Source organism: Capra hircus, chromosome 26 (assembly GCF_001704415.2).
Source record: "Capra hircus breed San Clemente chromosome 26, ASM170441v1, whole genome shotgun sequence".
In the NCBI taxonomy this organism is placed as follows: domain Eukaryota; kingdom Metazoa; phylum Chordata; class Mammalia; order Artiodactyla; family Bovidae; genus Capra; species Capra hircus.
Window position 1 is genome coordinate 305,319 of NC_030833.1, and position 15,926 is coordinate 321,244.

The 15,926-nt window shown below is 57.3% G+C and overlaps 1 protein-coding gene across 3 annotated transcripts; it reads left to right on the forward strand.

Moving 5' to 3' along the window:
- On the forward strand, nt 3,789-15,129 carry CALY (calcyon neuron specific vesicular protein). 3 transcript variants are annotated; one of them, XM_018041715.1, is made up of 6 exons: nt 3,789-3,894; nt 11,152-11,294; nt 11,650-11,763; nt 12,430-12,543; nt 13,388-13,744; nt 14,076-15,129. In XM_018041715.1, exons 2-5 carry the CDS (start codon nt 11,172-11,174, stop codon nt 13,712-13,714), a joined length of 678 nt encoding a protein of 225 aa, XP_017897204.1. In that variant the 5' UTR covers nt 3,789-3,894; nt 11,152-11,171; the 3' UTR covers nt 13,715-13,744; nt 14,076-15,129. The 3 variants fall into 3 exon arrangements, with proteins under 3 accessions (XP_017897204.1, XP_017897203.1, XP_017897205.1); XM_018041714.1 differs by having other exon boundaries at nt 13,388-13,740; XM_018041716.1 differs by lacking the exon at nt 3,789-3,894 and adding an exon at nt 9,897-10,161 and having other exon boundaries at nt 13,388-13,740.

The following is a 15,926-nucleotide window of genomic DNA, read 5'->3' on the forward strand; positions in this document are numbered from 1 at the left end:
CATGAGGCATCTTCCCGCACCAGGGACTGAACCTGTGTCCCGTGCGTTGGCAGGCGGATTCTTACCCACTGGACCACCAGGGAAGTCTCTCGATTCATACCTGTGTTGATAGACCTGGAATGCGTATCTTCGGTGAACTTTGCATAAAACGTCAGTGTCGTTTCGATGAACAATCCCTTGTTTTGAAACTGTATTAATATAGCTGTCCCTTCCACTTTAACAAGCAGAACAGCCCTCAGAATCTTCTGAGTTATAAGCCTCAGGCCAGCTTGAATAAAATTCTCTATTTTTTCTTTAGAGCCACTGTTGATTAATTTTTGTTGTTGTTAGCGTCGTGAGCTATTAAGGGTGCAGACTGAACCCCAGTGAGACATCAGTCCCCCTCCTCGTGGGTATGAGGCCAGTGACATGAGCAGGACTGTGTCCTCTCCCAGCTCACATGCAGCAGCCCTAACCCCCAGGACCTCAGAATGGGACTGTATGTGGAAACACAGTCTTTAAGAGGTATTCAAGGTGAAGTGGAGTCATATGGGTGGGCCCCAACCCATCCTGAGTGTAGAACACACTATCAGATGGAGGGAAGGCAACCTGTCGACAAGCGAGAAGCCGGCAAGGCGAGGAGAAAGGCCTCGGGGAAGCCGGCCCCGCCAGCACCTTGGTGTCTGACATGCAGCCTCCAGAGGCACCAGGAGACAAGTCCTGCTGTATAAGGCGCTCAGTCTACGGGGCTCAGTGATGACTACAGTCCACAGGATCACAAAGTCGGATGCAGCTGAGCAGCTAACAGTCAAACACTTCCAGCAACTGAACACGGGCGGCGGCGATAAAAAGGAGAGGCAGCGACAGGCCTGGAGGGAGCCGGGAGCCGAGACCCCACCCTCAGCCCGTGTCCCTGGCAGAGACACGCAGTGTGCAGCCGCTTTGGGAAGAAGGTTACCTTTTTCTCAAAAAGCTTCATGGGAACTGCCACCCAACCCAGCAGTTCCACTCCGTGATACCCGCCCGAGAGAAATGAAAGTCCACACCAACACCAAGAGCCTCCACAGCCACGCTGTCAACAGCGGACACACCTGGGAACTATTGTGTGTCCCCGAGTCCAGAAAGACTGGTCAGATAAAGCGGGCACACGCCCTGGGGCGCGTGCCCACAACAGAATGGCTGACACGGCAGAGACGGCCGCCGCTGCTCAGCAGCTGTGAGCCTGAGCGTGGGGCCCCGACCCTGGTGCGAGGGTGCCCTGGGCCCTGGCCGGGGGCCCCGGGACCACAGCCCTTGCTCGCCAGCTCACTCAGCCAGCCAGACAGTGCGTCCCCTCTACGGCTGGCCCTGTGCAGGCCCTGGGCCACAACAGCCACCAAGGGCCACAGGCTTGTCCTTGCAAAGCAGCCCAGGTGCCGGGGTCCAGCCCCGGTGGATCCAGGGTAATTCGAAGGGGAGACGGAGTAGGCGTCCTAGGAAAATACTTATTTAATTACAGATATAGAGAGAGATTAGAAACAGATAGTGTAGTAGGAAAATTAGTGGAGAAAAGGAGGCTGAATAACTTGGTTTACGTGGAATACCAATCACCACCTACGTAGGCCACAGGCGTCTTTCCGTTTTCCCGAAGGAGAGGAGGCACTGAGGCCTCCCCGGTCCGATCTTAGAAGCCCAGGCAGAATTAGCAGGCTTGGTGAGTACCCCACATAACAGATGGGAATTCAGCCAGAAGGGAAGAAAACGACACGGGGGAATCAGCCTTTCCAGAAACTGATCCCATTTCTTTATTTTTTAGGTTTGTTTATATACCTTTTGTTATACACAAGGATGAATACAGAGTCACGCAGGGGTCAGCAGACCTGACCCTTGTCACAATCAGGTGCTTCATATAAAATTATACAAAGGTCTTATGGGTTTTACATCATCTTCTGGCCATGAGGCCTGCTGACATTTTATGATCCTTTCTTTCTGATAACCAAAAAACTTATTTTTTCCAAGGGTGTTTTTCTTAAACCAGGCGCCACCCTCTGAAGGCACCAGATAAAGCTGCATTCCTGTAGGGTGAGGGTGCAGCGGGCTACAGTCAAGAAAGGAACTTACTTAGCCTAAGGTTTAACATGATTAATCTTAACGGTTAATACTGTGAGGGTGCAGCGGGCTACAGTCAAGAAAGGAACTTACTTAGCCTAAGGTTTAACATGATTAATCTTAACGGTTAATACTTATTTTTCCTATATGCTAGTTGTATTCATTATAAGGGCAGGGAATATGGAGATTTAGCAGCAAACATCAGCCCAACAAATGAAAACCCTTCACCAGTGCTCCCCTTAAGATCTATTTAGTCTTAAGATAGTGATAAAGTTACATTTTTACCTAGCAAGGACACAGTGATTTATAACAAAGTACAGTGATCTATAACAAAAGAGAAAATTCATTAACTCAAAAAGCCTAGTATTGCTAACCTTAAAACTACTATATTTCCTTTTCTATATTCCAAATACATTGATTAATATATTCCCAGGTGCCTAAGGATATGGAGGCCTGGCGGCAATCATGGACTCAACAATGAGAAAGGTGAAGGTGAAGTCACTGCGACCCCGTGGACTGTAACCTACAAGGCTTCTCTGTCCATGGGATTCTCCAGGCAAGAGTACTGGAGTGGGTTGCCACTTCCTTCTCCAGGGGATCTTCCCGACCCAGGGATTGAACCCTGGTCTCCCGCATCGAAGGCAGACGCTTTAACCTCTGAGCCACTTTCAAAGTACTCCAAACTCTCTGTGCTGTTTATGGTTGAGAGGTTGTCACACAAGCTAGTCTGTCAGCAGAGAGGTTTGACCTGAGACATCCTTGTCACACCCAGGGCAGGGAATTAGCAGCAATTATTGGCACGACAAATGAAAAAACCCTTCACCAATATAATTCCTAATCAACCCACTATACTATACTAATAATTTTGTAACTTCTCAAAAGAGTCTGTATTTAGAAAGTTTTAAAGCATCTCGTGCCTCTCACGGTTGGGAGGCTGTAAACAATCACATGTGGCCGGACGAACCCGCTCAGGCAGGCTGGAGAACCTTCAGAGGAGTTTGTAAGTTGAAACACTCTTGTCACACCCAGGAACTTTTATTAACTGGGGCTGCAAGTTAACTCCTTCTCCGAGAGAAATGGTTATGGGGGAGAGCCCCCCGGAAGTCAGAGGTATAGGTGAGAGCATGAAACAGACTCTGGATTTGGGGTAGATGCTCAGGAACAGGGGGTTTCCTTAGGCTTGATCACACCTGTGCGTATGCCAGGCCCCCTTCCTCATGCCCTTTGCCATGGGCGGAGTTCCTCACGCTGGCTCCCGGCACCCAGGGGCTTCAGACACTGAAACCTGAGGAGGAGACCCTCTGGGCAGCCGGGGCCCAAACTAGCTGTGTCTGAACCAAGCTGCCCAAAGGGAGCAAGAGGGCGAGTCTGCGCCAGCCACCAGGTGGTGCCCGAGTGCCTGACGTCCTGCGGTGTGGGAGGCTGGCCAGGGTCTCTGTATGCACCCCCCCACCCCACCTCCCACCCTGCCTGGAGTGCGAGTATGTGAGGTATACGTGTGTGCAATGTGTGTGAACGGCGTGTGTGTGATGTGTGTGTGAGGCATATGCATTCATGTGAGGTGTGTGCATGGCTGGATGTGGGTGTGTGTCTGTGACAGGTTGGGGACGCGTTGCAGGCTCTGACGGGCACGCGCGGGCCGGTTCCGGCGGCTGCAGACCGCGGTGCCCCCTCCCCCAGCCTGCGTCTCCTGGGCAACCGCAGCCTCGGTCTGGGGCCCGGCCCCTCCCCCGCCCCGCCCCAGCGAAGAAGCGTCTGGAACCGCATCCTTCCTTCGCATCCTTGTCCTGCCGCCGCATCCTGCGCAGCTGCCCCTTGGAGACGCCTGTGAGCCTTTTCCGTTTCTTGTGGAGCAGGGTCTGGGTGTGGGGGTGTGGAGCCAAGTGTGTGCAGGGGTGTGCAAGTGCGTGGCGCAGGTATGCGTGGTGTGTGTGTGCGGGGAGTGTGATGTATGTGCAGGGGTCGCAGGTATACTGTGTGTGTGCATGGATGTGCGAGGTGTGTGTGCGGGGTGGGGGTGGGGGGCACTGCGGCGGACCCGCTGGCAGCTGGCCAAGCAGGGGTCCTCCACTTAGGGGCCCGGCTGACCCCAGGGCAGGATGTTGTCAGGCCTCCGGGAGGATCCGGGAGCCCCCGGGGGGGAAGCAGGTCCCTGCCTGGACATTCGGAAGGGCCGTGGGTGTCCGGCACAGACGCGACGTGCTGCCGGATTCCTCAGTAGAGGGGGGCATCTTGGACCGCTGGGACATCAGCTCTCCCCACCGCTTGGTGACTGCAGCCCCCTCCCCACCAGCCAGCTCCACCTCTGCGGGTCTGAGAGAGCCAGTGGGAGCCGGCGTCCGAAAGTGAGGAGGGGGCGCCGGTTCCAGGGCCGGTTCAGCTTGGTCTGGGGTGGGGGGCGCAGGAGGGGCTTCAGACCCACGAGGGCACAGAGGAGAGCCGCCAGCAGCGGCACGGGGTTGCGGTGGTGAGGCAGGCTGCGGGAAGGCTGGCAGTGGCCAAGAAGCCGAGGGGCAGTTCTCTGAACCACCTGCCACAGGTTCGGGGTCCACAGGTGTCGGCTACTTGGGAAGGCTCCGCTCCCTGCCCCGCCTCGCCCGGGCCTCGGGCTGGACTGGCGCCCGCAGACCCCAGCCCTTGAATGGGCAGCCGAGCTCACCACTGGCCTGCAGGCCAGCGGGCGGGAGAGCACCTGGGCCGGGGCCGCGGCGGGCGGGTGCGGGGGGCTCCGCGGGGCTCCAGCAGAGCGCGCAGCCCCCGCGCCCCGCCGGCACACGCGCGCCCCGTGCGCACAGGACGCTCGTGCCCGCGCGGTGCGCACCGGCGCGCGCCTCCGGGTGACGCAGCATCCCAGGGTGGCGCGTGTGAGCGAGTCTGTGACGCGGCCTGCAGCCGAGCTGCCTGGGGGCTGGCAGCTCAGGGTCTGTGCCCTCCCACCCGTCGGAGCGCGATCCCGGCCTCTCTGCTCATCCTGTGCCCGCTCCCCGCGTCTCACAGAGGAGACGAGCACTGCAGAGAGCGGGGAGCAGCTGATCCGCTGCAGAAAGCACAGTGACGCCGCAAGGTGGAGGGAGGGGCGGGTGGGAGAGGGAAGAGCCCTCCCGCTCCCCCGAGCTCTGTCTGTCGCCTGAACGCGCCCAGCCAGCCAGCCCAGAGGGTCCACGTGATTCCGCCTGGGAAAGGAATGATGGAGACCCGGCCTTCCCCGTGCCGCCCAGCCCTACCCCAGCATTCTGCCTGGGACCAGGCGCAGAGGGTACATGGGTCCCCAAAGCTTCCTTTCTTCGAGAAGACGTGCTGTGGCCTGCCTGTCTCTATTGCCGTGGAAACGCCAGATGATGTAACATGACGTCACGCCGATCAAAGGAGTTGGGGCTGAAAGGGAACCCAGGGGCGGGTCTCCCGGGGGGAGGGACCTCCGGTGGGGCGAGGGGGAGACCTCGGCCATCCCCTGCCCAGAGGGCGAGGCCACCAACCTGCAATCGGCAGTCTGCAGGCGTCGGGGTGCACCTCTGCCGTTCTGCGCAGCACAGCGCTCCTCAACCGCGGGCTGGGTGTGAGAGTGGCCGGGCGTCTGCTGCGCAGGCCCACAGTCTGGCCCCCCTGGATGCTGCCCTTCCCGCCCCCGCCACGCTCCCCTCAAGCCCTGGGCGCCCTGACCTCACCTCGCACCTCCCTCCCCTGCCACCCCGGTTGTCCCCCCGCCCCTCTCAGGGCTTCTCATCCCTTAGCACTGGGTGCTCCTTGGCCCTCTCTGCCTCCTGGAGAGTGGACATCACGTAAGCGCTGTCCTGGTGGAGAATGATGGACAGATGGCCCGCCCCCCTGCGGCAGGTGCCCAGATGCCCCCATGTCATCCGCAGGCCAGCCCCGGCCAGACCTCGACACACATCAGGAAGAGCACTCACCCCCTGCCTGGGGTGGGTGGCAGTGGGGGCGCTTTGCTGGTCTGTACCGCCCAGGCGAGGCGCTCAGGGAAGGGCCCTGTTTCAAGACCCTAAGAAAACCCTCCTCTTTGGGCGCCTGGGGAGTCCACGGCAGGGCGACCCCTCTCCCAGCCCAGGCCGGGGGCTTCCTGCCCACCCCACAGTGGCCGCCTGAGCCTCCCTGTCCAGCATCTCCCACTCACCACCCTGCAGGTCTGTCTCTGCCACCGGCAGGGGCTCCACCTCTTCGTTCCCGCCGGTCCACCAGCATGGGAGCCCACAGCAAGGCCTGGACGGTGGAGTGAGAGCCGACGCCTGTGCCCAGGACCACGGCGCTGGTGGTGCCGTTACCTGAGAAGGGTCTCGCAGGACACGAGTGTGGGCGTTCGGAGGCCGGGCAGTCTTTGTGGCGCAGAGCCCCACTTCGGCGCTCAGGGCCCTCTGAAATCCTCCGCAGTGGGGACGGGGAGCCACATTCAGAGTTCAGGGTGGACAGCAGCCCTTGGTTGTACCCTTTACCCCCACAGGGTCCTCGTGAGGAGGGCACAGCCAGTCAGTCCATCCTTTACGGGAGGGTGGGGGCCCAGTCCTAGACGAGGGCACAGTGTGGGCACTTCTGTGGCCAGCCCGCTGTCCCCTGGTTTTGTTTTTAACTTTTTCTGTCCTGAAATATAACAAACTCAGAAGAGGACGTGAAACAAGGGTGCAGCCTAATGGTCATGAGTGAGCCCCCGGCACCCAGCATCCCGCTGGGGACGAGAAGCGCGCGCGGTCCCCTGAGCAGCCCCTGGGGCTCTGCTGACCCAGGAGCCGGCTGCACCCCCGAGCGCCTGAGCGCCGATGGGGCCTGAGCCAGGCGGTGGCTTGCTTATTCTCCGACCTCCCTTGTGCTTGGCATAGTGCTCTTTTGTGATTCAGGGCTGTTCCTGCAGGCTGCACGGCTCCTTCCCTTCACTCCACCGCAGGAACAGAGCTCTATTTACAGGCCGTCCCATGGTTGGGGTGTCCTGCTGGGTGTGCACGCAGGAGGGAGGCCGGCGCAGAGCCAACAGCCTAGGCAGAGCCCCACTTCGACTCAGGGCCCTCTGAAATCCTCCTCTGTCCGTTTTTCTCTTGGGTTACCTGTGTTTCTTGACCACATTGAGACGCTCTCTGCATTTTAGATGTCTGAGGCTTACTGGCTTCCTTGGGCTGCTGTAACAAATCACCACAGCCTGCACTCACTCACAGCTCTGGAGGCGGATGTCAAGGTGTTGGCAGGGCAGCGCTCCCTCCCAGGCTCCACGGGAGGCGCCCCCCACCCCTCCTCGTCTCATCCAGCCCCCAGGAGCCCCGGGGATCTCTTGGCTTGTGGCCGCCTCCCTCCAATAGCTGCCTCCATCTTCACATGGCCTCCTGCCTGCGTGTCTGTGGCCAGATTTCCCCCTGCTTATAAAGATGCCAGTCCCTGGATCAGGGTCCACCCTAATCCAGTGTGAGCTCATCTGATCTTGATTACATCTGCAGAGACCCTATTTCCAAAATAAGCTCACGTCCACATGTGCCCAGAGTAAGGACTTGGACAAACGAGCCTTTGCCCGTCTGAGGAGCTGGAGATATCTGCTCCTAGTCCCAGTTTCCATCTCTGCCCCCTGAAGGCGGTGTTCTTTTGGGCAGAAGCTCAGTGTAGCTAATTGACAGTGGTGTCAGTTTCAGGCGCACAGCGCAGTGGTTCGGTTGTACACGTATCTGACTGTTCTTGTCTGGACTCTCTCCCATTATAGGTCGTTACAGGCCCTGAGTCGAGCTCCCTGGCCACAGTGGGCCTTGCTGTTCGCGTGCCTGCATGCCCAGTCACTCAGCTGCGTCCCACTCTTTGAGACCCTATGGACGTAGCCCACCAGGCTCCTCTGTCCGTGGGGTTCTCCAGGCCAGAATACTGGAGTGAGTTGCCATGCCCTCCTCTGGGGGAATCTTCCCACCCAGGGATCAAGCCCACGTCTCCTGCATCCTTGCAAACGGGTTCTTCACCACTGAGTCACCAGGGAAGCCCCTTGCCATTCACCTGGTTCAGGTATCAGTTCAGTCCAGGCGCTCAGTCGTGCCCGACTCTGCAACCCCATGGACAGTGGCACACCAGGCCTCCCTGTCCATCACCAACTCCTGGAGTTCACTCAGACTCATGGCCATTGAGTGGGTGATGCCATCCAGCCATCTCGTCCTCTTACGTCCCCTTCTCCTCCCACCTTCAGTCTTTCCCAGCATCAGGGTCTTTTCCAATGAGTCAGTTCTTCGCATCAGGTGGCCAAAGTTTATGGATAGTGTATATGTTAATCCCAAATCCTAATTTATCTCCCCCTACCCCCGCTATAAGCAAGTTTGGTAACTATAAGTTTGTTATAAGGAGCTCTTAATTTTCAGTTCAGTTCAGTCGCTCAGTCGTGTCCAACTCTTTGCGACCCCATGAATCACAGCACGCCAGGCCTCCCTGTCCATCACCAACTCCCGGAGTTCACTCAGACTCATGGCCATCAAGTGGGTGATGCCATCCAGCCATCTCGTCCTCTGCTCTTAATTTTAATGTAGCTCTATTCTCGATGTTTCCTTTTGTGGCTAGTGCTTATCCATGACACTGAAAGGCTTCCCCTCCCTAAGGCCAGGCAAGTGTTCTGAGCTGTCTCCATGGTGCTTGTCCACCTCGGCTTTTCAACCTGGAGTAGATTTTTCTGTGGTTGTGAGGTGGGGCTTGGGTCCACCGTTTGCCACGTGGACGCTGTTTATTGAAAGGTGGCTGTGCCCTCGCTTTGCAGGGACGCCTCCTGACCCGTGTGTGGGGTGTGTCTGCGGGCCTTCTATGCGGCGACACCACACGGCTGTGTGATGAGCTGGCCGCCTGGCAGACCCGACCCCCTCGGACTTTCCCAAGCTGTCGTGAGTGTCTTTGTCCCTCTACCTTCCATATAAAATCACAAAGCCTGTTGAATTCACACACAAAAATACATTCATCTTGGACTTTTGATTCCGATTTCTTGACTCTATACACTTTGAGGGGAAATGACATTTGTAAACATGGAGCCTTCCAAAATCCATGACCATGTCCTTCCCGTTCAAGGAATTTAGGAGTTATTAGGTCCTAGTCAATAATGTTTTGATGAAGGTTTCCTGTTTTTCCACAGGGAGGTCCTTCTAATGCCTTCTTAGACCTACTCATGAACATCTCATTATTTCCAATACTGTTTTAATGGAATTTTTCAACAAGTTATATTCTAATTTTTTTGTCACTGATACATAAAAACAGAATTGATTTCTGAATGTCTTAAACTCAACTCTGCTTAACTCACTTTTAATCCATATAACTTTCTGCAGATTCTTTTGGATTTTCTACACACACAAGATGCTTTCTGTGACTAATGAGAGTATTACCTAATCTCCTCCGGGCCTTGTACCTCTTATTTCTTTTTCCTACCCTACTGTTTGGATGAGACCTCTACCAGCATGATTTATACAACTGATAATAAAGGGCCTTGTATCTCCCTCCCAATTTTTGTTTATTTTGTTTTGTTTTTTTTTTGGCTGCTTAGTTTCCTGACCAGGAATCAAACTCCTGCATGGAAGCATGGCCTCTTAACCACTGGACCCAAGCAGTGGTCCAGAGAAGTCCCCAACCCAATTTTAAAAGCAGAGCTTTCTCTGATCACATTCAGTAAGGGGTGCTGTAGGGTTTTTGTGGATAATCTTGATCAGATTAAGGAAGTTTTCTTAGTGTGCTAATAGACGTTTTTCCACACTGCTTGTGGGATCTTAGGGATCTTAGTTCCCCGACCAGGGATTGAACCCAGGTCCTCGGCAGTGAGAGCACAAAGCACTAACCACTGGACCACAGGGGATTCCAATAATGTTTAAAATAGTAAACAAATGTTGAATCTTATCAAATACATTTTCAGCTACTATTGAAATTGACCAGATGAATTTTCTTTTTTATTCTGTTCATGTGGTAAAACTATTGATTGCTTTTCAGATGCTAAATTCCAAACTATACCCAGGCTTTGTCTGTCTTGCTCGATCCCCTGTGCTTGCCTTTTATCTGGGACCTTGTCACTGGCGTTGGTGGGTGGCACAGCTTTCAGCCTCCTCTCTCGCGCGTCCTTGCCAAACGCTGAGATCAAGGCTGTTGGCCTCACAAGCTGGGGTAGGTGCCCTTGTTTCCTCTGGATGAGTTTCATATGAAATTTGCATTGTTTCCTGCTTAAGTGATTGGAAGAATTCAGGGGTGATGCTCCTTGGGCCTGGAGTTGTCAGAAGATTTTAGCAGCAGATCTAATTTCTGATGGACATGGGGCCGTTTCTCTCTTCTCTGATGGACCCAGCATGCTTTGTGTTTCTCTTTCTCGGTCAGCAGTCATTTCTTGTGTTCCTTTCCTCAGCGGTCAGCCCAGAGGCGGAGCTGACTTGCCCTCCCCAGGGGAGCTCTGCCCTCCCGTCCTCTCCGCCTGCCACTCCTGCTCCTTTTGGGGTCCCAGCCCCCCAGAAGGCCCACCCCCACGTGCCCTGTGATTCCCGCGCTCCATGTGGCCAGAGCTCGGGTTTATTCACCAGCAGCCTCTTTCTGGAGCTCTTCGTTACTTCCCATCTCCAGTAGGGTCACCAGATAAAATAAAGGATGCCCCGTTACATCTGAATTTCAGATAGACAATGAATAACTTTTTAGTATAAGTGTGTCCTGTACTATGTATTACATGGATATGTTACGAAAGGCAAAAGCATCCGCTGCTCATCTGAAATTCGGATCTGACCTGGTGTCGTGTACTTCTATTTGCTACGTCTGGCCACCCGACTCACCGGGCTTCTGTCTGGGATTGCTTTCTGTTGCTTGCCACTCTTAGAATGTTCCTGGAGCCGTGGGCCAGTGGAAGACTGTGGTGTGTGTGTCTGGGCAGTCACCAGTCAGCAGCGTTATCACCTGCATGGCTGTGGGGCTCAGAGGAGTCGGGTGGGCAAGAAGGGACTATGATCTTGTGGCTGGACTCGCCCGGTTCGTCCTGAGGAGGTTGGCCTGGTCGCCCACGACCTGTCCCAGCTCTGGTGTGAGGAGCCTCAAGGCTAACCTGGTCCCGCTCAATGTCCAGCTGATGTGGGCCTCTGCTGGGTGGCCAGTGACTCTGTGTCTGCCTCTGGACAGGACAAGGAGTGCCGTCCACCATGGTGAAGCTGAACTGCAGCTTCTCTGGGAAGACAGGCTCTGGGGACGGGGGTACCATGGACAGTGTCCCTCTGATCAGTCCCCTGGACGTCAGCCAGCTCCAGCCGTCGTTCGCTGACCAGGTAAGGGCTCCTTCCCAGCCTGCCCTTGAAACAGAGGATGGTGGGCCAGGCAGCTTTAGGTATGGCCTCCTCCAAGACAGTGCACCCAGAAGAGGAAGGGCCAGGCTGAGCCCGCCATGTGACCCGGTCAGCTCCCCCAGCATCCAGAACCACCCTTTCCTCAGAGGGCCTCTTTCCATGGTCTGGCCAGGTCCTGGCCTGCCTCAGCCCCAGCAGACTTCCAGCATCTCTTTGGCCTCAGCTGGTAGCCACCAGAGCCCCGCCACTGGCACCCACACTGCAAGCCCGCTGACCTCTGGCCCCCTCCCTCTCAGCCCTCCTAGTTCAGGGCCCCCTGCATCGTCCCTTCCCACAGGTGGTCATTAAGACGCAGACGGAATACCAGCTGTCCTCCGGGGACCCATCGACAAAGTTCTCCGACCTGGAGGGCCAGAAGCTGAGCGGGGGCCCAGAGGACATGCACAGCAGGGTAAGCGCCCGGCCTGTCCCTGGGGGTCAGGGCTGGGGGAGGGGGCCTGGACAGGCACTGCCAGCTGTGGGCACCCAGACTCGGGGCTGGGTGGGTGGGCGGGGCTCCCTGGTTAGCGTCCTGCTCTCAGGAGCTGGACGGCGAGCCACCCCATCAGAGGTGCGGTCAGTTCTGGGCAGCACCAGGTTCCTGCCGGGGAGGCCGCTGCTGTAAAGCCGGGGGGAGCCACCGCCGTCAGCGGAGGTCCTGCCCTGAGACGTGCCACCTGCTCCTGCCCCGGACCCTCCCTCCTGGGTCACCTGTGTCTCTTCCTCCGTGACTCCCAGGTTCCCGCGTATGGTGCAGAGCCACTTTTCCTGCTGTGTATCTATCAAATGTGTTTTCCCTTCCGTTTCTAGCTCTTTATTACTGACAGCTTTTATAATCTGTTGTTCGGTCACCGAGTTGTGTCTGACTCTGCGCCCCCGAGGACTGGAGCCCGCCTGGCTCCTCTGTCCTCTGCCCTCTCCTGGAGTTCGCTCAGCCTGATGAGTGATCTCTGGAGCCTCTCATGTTGCAGTGACAGGTCTGCCCCTCCTCGCCCTCCTCTCTGAGAGGCCACTGCCCGTCCCCCCGCCCCCAGCCCAGCCTCACCCTCCCCTCTCCCTCCAACCTGTCCACCCCCAGATGCCCACGGGCCGGATGATCGCCTTCACCATGGCGCTCATGGGCTGCCTCCTGATCATGTACAAGGCCATCTGGTACGACCAGTTCAGCTGCCCGGATGGCTTCCTGCTTCGGGTAAGTCCGGCGTGCTGGGCACTGGGCCTGGGAAGGGCCGTGGAGCCCCGTGCCAGGGAGGGTTCCGTGGGGAGTCCAGGGGAAGGACTGGCCTCCCCACCACTGCCAACAAGAGGGCAATGGGTGTTCCTAGCTCTGTGGGAACATCACCTCCCAGGAACAGTCACGTTTTACCTTTAGAAAAATTCAAAGAAAAGGTGTTTCAGCAGGAAGTTTTCTCTCCCTGTACAGTGAAGTTTTCTCTCTTTCTGAACAGTGAAGCCTAAGGAAGCAGGTGGCGGTGGAGAGTTTTCCCTGCGCTTGGCAAGGGGCTCCCCTTCCTCCTCTTCCTCTATCAGCTTTCCTCATAAGGAAATGATTTTTTTCAGTGTATTTTTTCTGAGACTCTGAAGTTTTCAGTAATTAAATCCTTCTCCTTTCCCCGTGGTTTCCACGATGAAAACGCACCCCACAGTGGCCACCAGTCCTCACTACACGTCCAGGGGTTCACCAGGCTGCTAACGCCCCGCACTCGCTGGGACACCCTGGGGACCCGCGGGATGCGGGCGGGTCAGCCACCCGCCTTCGGTGTGGGGCTGGCTCTTGGTGGCGCCTTCAGTTCTGAATCGGAGGCCGCCCCTTGGTGACTTGAAGTCACGGCAGAAATAAATGCATTTAGGGGCCCTGCCTCCAGTATTATCGAACTGCTTAAAAGCAGAAGGTGACCGCCCAACCGCGGGTGGCCCTGGAACATGCCGCCCGCACCCCGGCCGACCTGGCCTCCCGAGCCCAGGGGCGCGGCGCTTCCCACCGGCCCCGCCCGCCACGGCGCCCCGCTCGCGCCCCTGACCCGCCCTTCCCGCAGCACAAGATCTGCACCCCGCTGACCCTGGAGATGTACTACACCGAGCTGGACCCCGAGCACCACCGCAGCCTCCTGGCGGCCATCGGCGCCTACCCGGTGGGCCGCAAGCACGGCACGGAGACCCCCTGGCTGTCCGCGAGCTACCACGCCTTCAAGGAGGGGCCCAGGAAGGCGTCCAGGGCGCAAGCCCGCGCGGCGGCCGCGGCGGCGGTCACCGAGCCCTCCAGGAAGCCCCCCGGGAAGCCCCCCGGGGACGCCTCGCTGCAGGGAGAGAAGGAGGCGGCGCAGAAGGTGGCGGGGAGCACGCCGCCCCCAGCCCCCCAGTGAGGGCCTCTGAGTCGCAGCTGCTCCGCGTAGGTGTGCCCCGGGTTAGGGACCGGGGCCCCGGGGTACTCCGGCCCAGTCTGCTAGAGGCTTACCCGGGAGTGCTCTCCGCCCTGGAGACCCGCCTGCCGGGCTGGGGCCGGGGGCGGGGCGGGGGCGCGGGGGCGGGGCTGGGCGGGGCCGGGCGGGGCTGGGGCGGGGCGGGGCCGTGGGGCGGGGCTGTGGGCGGGGCGGGGCGTCAGGTGACCCGGAGGCGGGAGGGCGGAGCTCCGCCTGGCGGTCCCCGCCCGCAGGTGGGCGATGGGCTGCCCTTGCGGCCGCCCTGCCCCGCGCGCCCTCATCGCTCCTCGCTCTGTCTTCGCAGCGCCTGTGGCCGCCCTCGCCCGAAGCCGCCCCCGCTGTGGTCGCTGTGGTCGCTGTGGTCGCGCCCCTGCTCCCAGGCCCCTCCTTGTAGCCGCCCCTCCTGCCCCGCGTGAGCCGCTAGCTCTGTCGCTTTTCTCTGAGTAAAGATTCCACCTGGTTTCCCCTGAGCATCCTCCGTCCTCGGCCTTTTTCCTGCCGCCCCCCGCCCCCGATTCGGGCGCGCTCCCGCTTCGTGCCCCGCACCCCGTTTGGGCGCCCTCCTGCCTCGTGTCCCCTTTACCCCGGGTTTTCTTTAGGAAGAAAGCTTTAAAGCTCAGCTTAAAAACGGCTACTAACCTAGCAACCTTCGTATATGCCCTCACTTATTCCTTAGTATTTCATTGTCACTGTTCAGTCGCTAAGGTGTGTCCGACTATGACCCCGAGAACTGCAGCCCGGCAGGCTTCCCTGTCCATCACCGTCTCCTAGAGCTGGCTCAAATTCATGTCCATTGAGTCGGTGATGCCATCCAACCGTCTCATCTTCTGTCCTCCCCTTCTCCTCCTGCCTTCGATCTTTCCCAGCATCAGGGTCTTTTCCAGTGAGTCGGCTCTTCGTTCGAATCAGGAAGCCAAAGTTTTGGAGTTTCAGCTTCAACATCAGTCCTTCCAGTGAATATTCAGGACTGATTTCCTGTAGGATAGACTGGTTGGATCTCCTTGCAGTCCAAGGGACTCAAGAGTCTTCTCCAACACCACAGTTCAAGAACATTAATTCTTTGGCGTTCAGCCTTCCTTATAGTCTTATCTGTTTAGTATATTTAATCCCTCTGAACTTTTTAAGACATCTCCCCAAAGAGACAAACTTCGTTAATTAGATTTCCTAAGGATTTCAAACCCCAGGAATCTTCGGAACGTTTTAACAGCCTGCTTCTCAGGACACCGCTTATCACCACAAGGTCAGAGTCAGATCTTAAACTGAAATTCCCTCACCTCCTAGAATTAAAACCCAAGGGTGTTGAGATGAAATTTAAACCATTTCAAATTAAAACAGTTCACCGGTGCTGTTCATCCTCATAAGGCCTTCCTGGGTTTTCAGCAGCAAACCTCGTGAACTGATGCTTCCCTCACCCCCTTGGGTGCACCTAAGCTGAGAGAGACACACGATAGGGCCCCACCCTCCCTGCACATCCTGCGGGCTCCCTCAGCCCACCAGGCTCACCCGAGGGGGCAGGCAGCACCGTGCTGGCTCCAGGACACGCTTCCAGGATGGACTCAGACCAAGAGGGCTGTGGGTTCTGGCCAGCGTCAGGGCATGGCCCAGGACCCGGCTCCGGGTGGCCTGCCAGGCCCCCTGCGAAAGGCCCAGCGGCAGACTCTGCAGTAGGACTCTCCCCTCCTCCCCGCCTCCCCCGGCCCCCTGCGCTACGATGTGGTAGTGACCCTTCCAGGGTCCCTCCGCACACGTGTGCACGCACTCACATGCACACACACAGTCGTCCCTTGGTACTTCAGGGATTGGTTCCAGGACCCCCCCACAGATAGTGAAGTCTGTGGGCACCAAAATTCAGGGATGCTCAAGTCCTTTACAGAAAATGGTGTAATATTGGCATGTAAGCTACACACATCCTCTCGCTTACTTTAAATCATCTCTAGATTCCTTATAATACCTAATACCATGTGAATACTTTGTAGATAGTTGCCAGCTTGACAAATTCAAGTTTTCCTCTTTGGAACGTTCTGGAATTTTTTTTTTTTTTTTTTTTAGTATTTCTGATGGGGAATTGGTTGACTCCTTGGATGCAGAGCCCAAGGGTACATAGTCGCATGTACACAGGCACACGTTCACATGCCAACAGTGTGCACACACGCAC